Consider the following 11,970-nt stretch of genomic DNA (forward strand, 5'->3'; position numbering starts at 1 on the left):
CAGGTACCTCATACCTAGTACCTATATTAGTTTTTTATTAATTATTAGTTCATAGTTTATTATTAGTTATGATTAAAGAAATAAATGTTTTTTTTTTTTATAGAATCTAAGCGCGTATATTTAAGTAATTTTGGAAAATATTGGGATGGTTTTTAGGTTTTAGCGCATATAAATCTTTTCATAGGAAGAAAGAGGACGACTCTTATGTATTGTTTCATATAGCAAATTTGCGTTCAGCAGAATCCAATTTATGTTGTTTGCTTTAATATTAGAGCCAATTTACTTACTATCAAACCTATAATTTGGTTATAGGTTTTTGAATTATTTTCAAAAACAAATAATGTTTTATTCTGTTATTATAATAACGTGGTACTGTATTATAAATAGTCTGCAAAATCTGCAATTTAATTATAATATACACATACGCAATTATACACTTATACCATATTATACAATGCCTCCCACATATTATATAGACATATAAATTGGTATATACTATATGTTGTATATAAACGTCAAGTCTTTGAATTTTGAGCCAAATTAAATTAATGTAGAATAAACAATTTAAATTTCACGAATAATGGAAGTTTGTAATTACTTATTAGTAATTTGACTAAATATTGATTTTCATTTTTTTACGTTTCATTAAAGAAACTTCATATATTAACTTTTTGATAATTTTATTTAAATATATACAAGTAAACATAAAAATAATTGTAAAGTTCTTAATATTATTCATAAATCTGTGATTATAATATAATCTATTACTTACAATATGTAAATTGTAAGTATATAATCAATAATTCAATTTCATAGCGGTTTGGATTATATAAGGTATTTAGACGGTGAGCACTAGCTATTTTTAGTGTAGATACAAGATATACCTCTCAGTTATTGTATAATAATTGAAAAAAACACAATTAAGATTTTCTAATTAAATATTTCTTAAACTGTAGATGATAAATATTAGATATACATGTTAAACATGATATTCATAATAATTTGCAAATTCGTTTGTTGACATAAAACATTCGTGTAACTCAAATCACAATATATACATGGCGGACTGTGGTGTTTTCTCGTTTTACCGTGTGATAACCATGCGGGGTATCGGAGAAAACACCACCACCTCCCTGTATATAATAATATACGATGTACATGCGTATACCTCCCACAGAGTAGTTCAATTGCCAATAAATTATGTGAACAAACTAGCCGTTTTGGAAGCCGCTATATGGTAAACGCATCTTATTCAGTTGGATTCACATTTCCAACTTAAAAATAGCATCTTAAACACGTCACTGGTCCCAAATCTTATTCGACCGAAAATAGTAATTAACGAAAATTAATAAACTCAAAAGGCGGTCGTAAAAAAAAGACTACCGCAATAATATTATACAATATTATAATGCGGTGTCTACCGTTATGCACGTCGCTTGATGACCATATACATGATATTATCACAGAACAGATTACATACTTCATCTATTCTGTGATATTATATTATAATATACTGTTATTGAAGTTGTCACGTTTTTAAGATGTACTTTTTTGTTCATTTGAAATGGCAACATATTTTTCGGACCCACACATATTATTATCTAACAATTTAATATAAATCAAAGAGAGAAAAAAAAACATTCTACACGAAAACGAATAAATAATTGGTAAAACCATAATATTTGAATATTAAACAATATAATATATCAGCTGTATATACGATGGGTTTCGGATAACTTCATCGTGTCATTTTCACGGCGTCTCCACCACCAGTTGCTCTTCTTGTCTTTTGTATTGACCGATCAGGTCGGGCAGATCGTAGGCAATGGCCATGTCCAGTTTGTTGATCGGACAACCTCGGAAGTACGTACATGTATCGGACAGCCGCTTAAACTCATACACAGGGTTAAGCCGGAAGAAGTCTCGGTACACGTCCGGATCAGGCAGATCGTATCTCGATATGTTAGTCAGCGTGCTCAGGCCCTCGTAGATGTGATAGTTTTGTGGATTCTCAATGATGTCGTCGCTGACGGTCTTCCGGTTCGCGAAGAACGACTTGTGGTTGTAATACGTGGTCAAGTAACAGTCAACCATCTTAGCGTGGTTTCGCACCCTCACCTGTAACACACCATTGTGGCACAATAGTCATGTATATAATTATTTATAAAATGTTAAAATATAATATCATGTATTATAATAGTATAATATTATAACATTATATTGTAGGTACGGAGTGATTTGTTATACCTAATGTTTAACCAGCTAGAACAGTGGAGGGTTCAAGTTAATAAATTCTTGCAACCTCGAAAATAAATGTTTAATTAATACCTATATAGCTCGAAGAACTATATTATACATCTATTAAATTTATGACATTTTTTAAAAAAACAATTGATTATTTATATTTTAATTTTTTAACCAGTATTTTAACAGGTAACATTCGATTGTTTTTTTTTTCTAGAGCAGAATACTATTCTCATTATTTAAATCATACAAAATCTAAAAAATCTATAATATGACCATTATTTAAGACGTTAAAACAAAATAAATAAATTAAAAATCACTATGATTAAATATCAATATAATTATACATATATTAATTATTCCCTAAAAAATACAGTAATTTTTTTCTGTAAAAATATGTTTTAATTGAGTATTTTTTAGTTAAAAACCATGTATACCTATATATATATTTTATAGAATTCAAAATTATATATTAAAATTTTTATTATTATACGTACCGCGAATCGCCGAGCACTGGCTATTTTGTTTTCAACACGTCTGTCGATTGCCGAACGGATGTCCTTCAAGAATGATAGTTCTTGTGAGTGAAGTAGCTTGGCCGGAGACCCGATTTCGTACGGGTTTGACCATAATGACACCGAATAAATGACTGGAGGCTCGGCACTGGACATGAGCGGACTTATGTTCCATATGAGCGTTCCCTGTATGCGCATCAGTTCTTCAGCACGAATTTTATCAGCCTTATTTAGCAATATCCTTGTCTAGACACAGAGAAATATAGAAAACAAATTTAATGCATTAATTTTATTCATTAATAATATAATTATTAAATTATAATATAGTAATGTACATAATAGACATGTGCACAATAATGTTGTTAGGCGAGAAACAAAACTAAAAAATAAACCCTACCTAACGGTGGTAATAAAATATACTCTATAGTCTATATACGTCTTTAATATTAACCTGATATTCTCTGCCTTTAAGTTGGTCCAATATTGCTTCGGTTTCCGGGCCTACGTCCAATTTCGCCGGGTCGTACACTAAGAATATCATATCGGCCCTGTCGATGAACCACTGACACACATCGTTGAACGGGAATACCCGGTCCACGTGTTTACGCATTTCTAATATTCCGGGTATCTCTACGATGTTTACCTGCGGAAAAAACACACACGATTGTTTGTATTACGAAGCTACAAAATATTAGGTGAGTCTTTTAACAGTAAACAATCATTCAATTGATTCATAAAAAAAAAAAATAAATAAATAAAATAAAATATAATATAATATTTTATTATAAAGTTAATAAAGCAACAAACAATGTAACATCGTATCCATTGTTGTTTTATTTATCTAATTACTAAAAGATAAAATGTAGACGAATAAAAACTGAATTAACTATTTTTACAATAGGTAAGTACTTGATTTGTTTTGTAATAAAAATATTCATCCAACTATTCTTCTTCAGGTAATAAAATTTGTAAAATTATATTGGTTATTACTAAAAAATATAACATAAAAACACAAAGATTTTCCAAAAACCAAAATAATGAGTGTCATTTGTTACAAGTATATCTATATATATATTCTATATGGGTAATATTACTGTATGAACGTATTTCATGATACCACAAATCGGAAACCATTAGCTATGTATACAATGTACTTAAAGTTTATAATAATGTTTACCTTCTCTAATAAAGGGTGAGGTAACTTGAGTCCACGGAGCTTATCCAACAAACCTTGTCCGAATTTCTGAAGACCCGAAAACGTCCAGTCTGCTGCTAATTGCGTTCCGTCTAGAATCGCTTCGCGATTATTGTACATCATTATGTTAAAATAAGCTGGAGATGGTTCCGCTCCTTAAATGCAAGCAAACGTAAGTATAACAATTAGACAATGTGTATACAGAAATAATATATTTATTTTTAGTAAAATAAGTTAGAAATTTGAGTCTTCTTATCATTAAAGACAGTATATTTTATCTACTTTTAAGATTCAAAATTACCTATATACAGTGGTGGATTTTCGGAGGGGAGGTCTAGATCCCCCTAGACGCTTTGATAATGCTATACAATTTATAATATAATATATATTATAAAATATAATTTTTAAATATTATTTTTCATGACCCCCTTCTCCTTACAAGAAAAAAAATTGTTGAAAATCCACTACTGCTTAAATAATGTATATTTTCACAAACTTTCAATATAATTTAATTAATTACATCATATTAGTAATTACTATATGTAAAAACTAAAAAGTGTTTTACGCAATGATCAATATTATACTTGTAAACCTAAAATTACGCCAGGTTAGAATTATCATTATATTAACTATAAATTAAAATGTTGAGTATCTAATTGATAATTAAAAATAACTTAATATATTAGAACTTATAACAAATATCTCGAATACTTATTAATATTAAGTACAATAAGAAAAATTTGTCAATTTATATTTTGATTTTAAGAATAAATTGCATAAGGTAATTATGTATTACATATTTTGGTCTGCATAATGAACTTACTTACCAGTTCTTAATGCAAATTGAGAATGTTCAATGTCCAAAAGATAATTAACTATTGAAGATTTACCACCACTCCAAGGTCCCATAAACAAAATAAGTGGTTTAGAGAATATTTCTGGCTCTAAAACATAATAAATAGTATGCTTTTAATAACTATGTTAAAATGAATATATTATGTATGAATAATTTTAATTACCTCCAAAATGTCTGTTACTCAGATCTCGGTACTTGAAAGTCATTTCCAAAGGTTTGATTGCCACTTCATACACTTTTTTTAGTTCTTTTAATGTAGTATCTACAACTTTTGATAGAAAACTATCATATTGTGCAGTGTTTTCGCCTATTTTTAATGTTTGTTTTATATGACTTTTATTTCTTAGATTCTTTGGTACCACTTCATCCTAAATTAATACAAATAATATATTAAATATATTATTTATAATATACAATTTTTTTTAGAAATTTTTATTTAAAATACATTACATATTATTAACGTCAGCGTTAATTTGGTTAACTTATGATAATATGCAAAGCTAACGTTATGATTTAAAAGTTATTAAATTAAATTTTATTACCATTGTCAAATCTTCTTCTGGTATGTATTCTTCAATTGTGACTTCATCTAAATACATAAAAATAACCATAGAAATTTGTCTATCGATGAATTTTTTAAGAACTATTATTTTTACCTCCAGTAGTTTTAATTTTTTCGTTTTTAGTATCTTTTTCCCATTTTGATGGTTTTACTTCTTCGTCTAATTTCCAATACATAGTTCTTTGAGTTTCAATTAATTTTTCTTTTACTGGATCAACGGGTTTTTCTTCTGTTTTCCAATATTTATTTTTTTTAATTGTTATATCTTCATCTTTCACTTCCTTTGGTTTTTCTGTTTCTTCTGTCTTCCAATATTTATTTTTTTTAGCGATTGGTTCTTCTGGTGTAATTACTTCTTTGGGTATTATATTTTCAACTTCCTCTGCTTTCCAGTATTTATTCTTTTTTGGTTTCTCTTCTTCTTTTTGATCTATTTTTTTTATATCTTCATTAGATTCGTCTACTTTCTTATATTTGTTCTGTTTTGATTTGTCTTCTTCTTTATTTTCTATTATGTCTTCAGTTTGTTCATCTGTTTTCCAATATTTATTTTTTTTATGAGCTTTTTCTTCTGTTTTATCTTCTTTAGCCATTTTGTTAGGTTCATCAAGTTCATTGTCGGGATCGAATTTCCAGTATTTAGGGTTTCGCTTAGCTTTAACTACTGGCTCTTTTTTTATTTCATCTTCATATTCATCTGGGTCAAATTTCCAATATTTCGGATTCCGTTTTTTTGTTCCTTTGAAAATTTGATTTACATCTTGTTTTAACGTACTATCAATAGTCGAAGATTTTTCGACGTTTACTTCTTTTGTCTCTTCATCTGGATCAAATTTCCAATACTTAGGATTTCTTTTACCTTTCTGAGGAACTGATTTTATTTGTTCAGTCTTTTTAGCTTCCTCTAACTTGTACAACTTTTCTTCTTCAGGATCGAGCTTCCAATATTTAGGATTACGTAATTTCGGAGGTTCGGCTGGTTTTGGTGCTTGTTCAAGTGGAAATTCATCGGGATCAATTTTCCAATATTTTAGATTTCTTTTTGGTTTTGGTTTTACAATTGGAACAGTATTTTCAGGTTCGTCATCTGGATCAAATTTCCAATATTTTGGGTTCCTCTTTTTTGTTCCTTTAAATAATTGTTTAGGGGTTTCTGTTTTTATGTTTGCATTAGTAGTTTCTATTGTTTCTTGTACTTGTATCTTAGTCACACTAGGTTCTACTATTTTGTTAGCATTATTAATTTTAATGTCTTCAATATCAATTATAATTTCAACGTTATTGTTAACTACATCTTTGTCTAAAATAATAGGTACAATTTCTTCTTTAGGTTCTATTACTTCATTTTCTACGACGTTTAAACTATTATTTTCCAGATTTTCCTCTTCTTCATTAACAATTTCAATCTCACTATCTTCCTCTTCAACTTTATGTGCTTGATTATTTTCTGTTGTTTCATTTGTACTGATTTCTTCAGCTTCGATTATTCCATTATCATGATTTTCAATTTCATTTATTGCACTAACGCTTTCATTTAAATTTACTTCGTTTCTGGTTGTTTCTTCTTCTTTTTCGAACTTTTCCTATAAATTATACAAAAATAAATTTAAATTTAATCGTATTGTAGTCATTATTAACAGTAATTTATTTTACCGGTTCGGGTGGTGTACTCTGTCCGCTATCATCCGGAGAATTACCATCTTGAGAACTCGAGCCTGTAACATCATCATTTGGAGTGCTTCCACTTGTGGGGCTTTCATTTTGAATGTTTTGGTCGCGTCCTGTACTTCCTGAATATGATACACTTCCTGAATATAATATGCAACGAAATTTACGAATTTTAAATATCTAACTACCAATAGGTTCTGGAGTAACTAATTCTTTGATGGCTTTCTCTACGTATGGTTGACAGTCCACCTCCGATGGAGCTATAGACGCCGATGGTACACTGGCAAAAGTTTCACAAAATGTATCTAAACCAAAATCAGCGATGGAGTAAAATTGAATCATGAAATAGTAAATGATCCTTCAGTTTTAGACAAGACATTATATTAGATAGACAAGGCACTGAATTAAAACAAGAAAAAAGAAAAAATAATCGACAATAGACAATAGACAAAACAATAAAATAATACAACTAATACAAATATAAGGTAATGACTAATGACCGTATATTGATAAAAAAAAATATATAATCGCCAACGAGAGTATTTAAAAATCCCAGACGGCCGCTGGTAATATAAAAATAGAAAATTGCAACCAGAGTGTCCCAGTTGTGTTCTGTCGGTACACTATTAATACACAACATAACCTAATGCCCCTACAGAAATAGAAATGTCGCGAGCGGCAAGATCGCGTTGAGCAAGGGAGTTTCCAATTTTATGAAAATTCGCGTTTATATACAGACGAATTAGGACATTTTAAATTATCTGTAAACACTATCTTAATGGTTTTGCTAATATGTAAATGTTTTCAAGCATTTTTAAAAGTAAAAAAAAATAATTTAATTGGAAAATAAATGTAACAATTTCAACCAGTATGACAAATGTGATCTTTCCAATGGTTTTTACATTTCTACCTAAATATATTATTATGTATCTAATTGAATAATAAGTTTAATAAAATCTTAAACGCATTACACTATAATAAAATAATTGTAAAATATCATTATATGTAATACATGAAAACTTAAAGAAAACGACAAAAAAAATATAAAGTTAAAACATAATTGTAGTTAATTATTATATACATGTGTAATTTAGTATTATAACATAAATTAAACAAAACCCGTCGAGTTGCTTAAGAAATTCTAGGTATTTATCGATAATTTATTGTAATAATAATAATAATGATAAATAAAAATGTATTAGCATTTGCTAAAAAGAATAAATAATATAGTATACATATATTATATAAAAGTATTTTTTTAAAAACATTTTTGATATTTTTCAAACGGTTTAATATTATACTATTTTTACTCAGATAGAGTATTTATGGCCTTTTAGTCATGTTCCAATTATAATACTTCCCCGTACAGACCTAATGGGGTCGTTTATTTTATAATTTATTATATGCTATATTATTAAAAGAAAAAATACGCATATTTATAATACACTTTTAAATGTTATGTATTATATAAAAAAAAAAACTATCCTATTAAAACATGTACAGGAATCTAGTACCTACAGGTATGTATACAATTTATCCACGTGAATAATTATTATTTTCATAAGACAAAATAACAATAATTGTTATATATTATTAGAAAAAAGAATTACCTCTGACGCTAAGCAGGGCGATAATCAAAATCCATCTAAGATCCATCGAGCTCCCTAAAAGAAAAAATATTCACTACCGAAAGCACATCACACGACACTCGGTTGACGCGTTCGTTCGTACTTACAGCCTGAGCTTAACTCCCCGTCGTCTGTTACAGTTCTGCTGGCTGGCAATGAGATTTTTTGTTAAACATACTTTTTTTTTTCTGGCAACTATACTGTACTGTCGTCATCTGTTCTGCACAGGGCAATATTTCGGACAATATATATAAAAAAAAGACAAAATATCACAAGATAAAATAACAGTTTATAATAATTGCTTTTAAAACAAATGTACTAATAACATATGTCATAATATTATTCATAATATTTAAAATAAAAACTACACTATTATTTGTATAAGTTTTCCGTGTCACGGATAGAGGATAAATGATATAAGTACATCGACTACCTTATAATTATTTGTATAAAGCATATTTATTACAAATTTAGAATTATTGTACAATATTACAGTCCCGTAAATTACATTATTGTGTGCAAAATTACGTTACATTTAACGAATAGTGCATATTAATTTATGATGGAATTGTCATTAATATAATATTTATATAAAATATTGTATTCCACATGACAACAGGTGAAATTACAAAATATTTTATTTTTGACATCTACCTTTGTTCATATAGTATATATAATGTATAAATATTATACGTAGTTATATACTTTATATTATAATATATTATATCTTTATAGACAGAAATACTGAAGTGCCCCACGTTAAACTTTTGATGATTGGCATTATTATTTCAACGTTATTAAAAAACTAAAAAAGCTATACAGTAAATGTCTGTTTGTACCATTGCCTGTTTATTGCTTTCGGCACAGTAATACGTAACGTTTACATAATATTATTTACAAAATTGAAATTATTAAAAAGACGAAGAGATTTTATTTGTTTAGAAATAAATATTTCGAGCTTACATATTTTATTAATTAATACGATTTAGCAGTACAAGATTAGATGATCAAAAATTATTAATTAAAAATACAATTTTATTTTTGTTACACTAAACGTATTTTTTTAAATGGAGGAATTCGGAATTTCCCTCGTGATACTAATGAAACAACAAGTAAAAAACAAGCGTCTACCGATAAGTTGATATAATATGTTTTATTTTTATACTCAATTTTAAAATTTAACAAAATATATGTTTTTATTCCAAACACAATGTTTAAATTTAAACTATAATATTCAATAATGTCAACATCATGAAATAAGTTCAAACAACTAACGGAAGGACATTTTTGAAGTTATATTACCTATGTGACCTATGATAATATTTTGGGTTATAAAAAACCTGAATATGTATATTGCGTATTTGTGTATATGTATGTGCTAAGACACGCATACAATTATAAATGCATATAAAGGTTTGCGTAAAATAATTATAGATATAGCAATCGCCACGCACACGTATGTGATGTGTGCAAATACACATATTTATTGTTGATCGTTACTATCATTATTTACCGTTAAGTTCTACAATTTAATGCGATTCAAATCCGATTTGTTACTCAATTCAATAACTCATAATATTTAATTATGACGATCAAAAAACATTTCGTTACAAGGCGCACAAATGATTTCTATCACGTAAGGCATCCGACGACGTCAGTAAAGTCGATGATTAATTTCCTAAATAAATTCGTCGTTTCAAAAATGATGCACGAAACTATTTTATACAAATTCCTGGCTATAAAGTACGTATAGATACTATGTGCTATATGAATATTGGCCAGGTCTTTTGGACATTAGCCAAGGTAGCGTGCGAAACTAAAACGGTACTCTTATTTTTATTCCAAAATCTTATATTACCTATAATATAATAATATTATATTCTGAGCAATAAACAAAACCTCTGTAGACTCGTGTAAAAATCTTATAGCTTATTAGAATAAAAAGAATATTGTCAAATTTTAAATTACTTTCAATTATCGCTTTATGGTTTATGTTTATTATAAATTAAATTAGGTACCATTATCGCATTGGGTTGTTTTTAATAATATTTTAATGATAAAAATTGTTCAACAGACTATTAGTTTTTGTATTTAAATTACAAAAACAGCGAACACGTGTTATTATTAACTACGACAATTCTTAATAACCTCGTTTATTCGTTTCGAAATATATTTTACTTATATTTGGTGTTTTTACTTTTTGTACGGATTCACCGGAATAAAACAAAATAAATACGGTTATGTATATTTAGTTGCGTCTAATTAATCAAAAAGGGGGAACAGTAGTTTTTGTTTTATTGTCATTATCATACATTTTTAGTATACTGTTGTAATAATAATAATAATAATAATATATTGTTATCACCATCGTTTCAAACGTTTATACAGCATTTGATTTCGCCCTAAGCAATGACGAACAGAAGAACGAATGTATAAATGTGATGCTTGCTAAATAATTAAACGATCAAAACGTCCTTAGTTGGAACACTACGATAAACAAAATTAGTACCCAATACGTATTTTTAACATCCGACTTATATATAATTATAAGTAATATTTATCTAGTAACGCATTTAGTACCATTAGAAATTTTAATTTATTATGTTAATGTGTTTACACGACAATCAATATCGAGCTAATGGACGGCGAACAATTATTATTTTTTTTGTTAGTTGTTTATAGATGGACTAACATGCCGTTAGAATAGCAATATTGAGCATCTGGTTGTCAGCGTTTACTATATACCACACGATATTCACACGATTTAAATACATTCACAAAGATCGTATACCAGAACAGTAAATAGTAATGGTGTAGTACTCAGTGACGCTTTAGAGAGAAGCACAGAGGTAAAGCTTTATCTGATACCAAATTTAGAGGAAAAATAAAAACTAAATATGTACTTATCTTTTTTTTTTTACCTTTTTAAAACCAGAAACGGGTGGGAACTATTTACCACAGTACTACCACCCGGTCTCGTATCGTTTATTAATCACCAAAATATCTACCAATCTAGTTTTCAGTTGAGGTTATGGAAATATTTTTTGGCGTGGATACTTATTGATTACCCCTCCCCCATCTAAAGGTTATGGATAGTAAATTAAATATATTTTTGATGTAACTATTTATTAATTTTTCAATTTGTTTGTATGATGCAGTTATTCTTTACAGTTTACAACATAAGACAAACACATTTTCTATTCTCTCTAACAGAAATAAAGACTATTAATGAGTTGCATACGAGTCTGTCGATAGAGTAGCACAGTATTGCAGAAATTCCATACTGTTATTAGCAAATACAA

At 28.1% G+C, this 11,970-nt stretch overlaps 1 protein-coding gene across 3 annotated transcripts; it reads right to left on the minus strand.

Moving 5' to 3' along the window:
- Positions 1-663: 663 nt before the first annotated feature.
- Positions 664-8,813, minus strand: LOC132919471 (golgin subfamily A member 6-like protein 24). 3 transcript variants are annotated; one of them, XM_060981116.1, is made up of 11 exons: positions 8,651-8,813; positions 7,229-7,345; positions 7,026-7,162; positions 5,467-6,955; positions 5,353-5,399; positions 4,974-5,178; positions 4,782-4,898; positions 3,937-4,109; positions 3,211-3,402; positions 2,742-3,005; positions 664-2,118 (listed from the first exon to the last, which is right to left on the minus strand). In XM_060981116.1, the coding sequence occupies exons 1-11, from the start codon at positions 8,694-8,696 to the stop codon at positions 1,753-1,755; spliced, it is 3,153 nt and encodes a 1,050-aa protein (XP_060837099.1). In that variant the 5' UTR covers positions 8,697-8,813; the 3' UTR covers positions 664-1,752. The 3 variants fall into 3 exon arrangements, with proteins under 3 accessions (XP_060837099.1, XP_060837116.1, XP_060837107.1); XM_060981133.1 differs by lacking the exon at positions 7,229-7,345; XM_060981124.1 differs by lacking the exon at positions 7,229-7,345 and having other exon boundaries at positions 7,026-7,180.
- Positions 8,814-11,970: the final 3,157 nt, after the last annotated feature.

The sequence above is a fragment of the Rhopalosiphum padi genome, chromosome 1 (assembly GCF_020882245.1).
Source record: "Rhopalosiphum padi isolate XX-2018 chromosome 1, ASM2088224v1, whole genome shotgun sequence".
Lineage (NCBI taxonomy): Eukaryota > Metazoa > Arthropoda > Insecta > Hemiptera > Aphididae > Rhopalosiphum > Rhopalosiphum padi.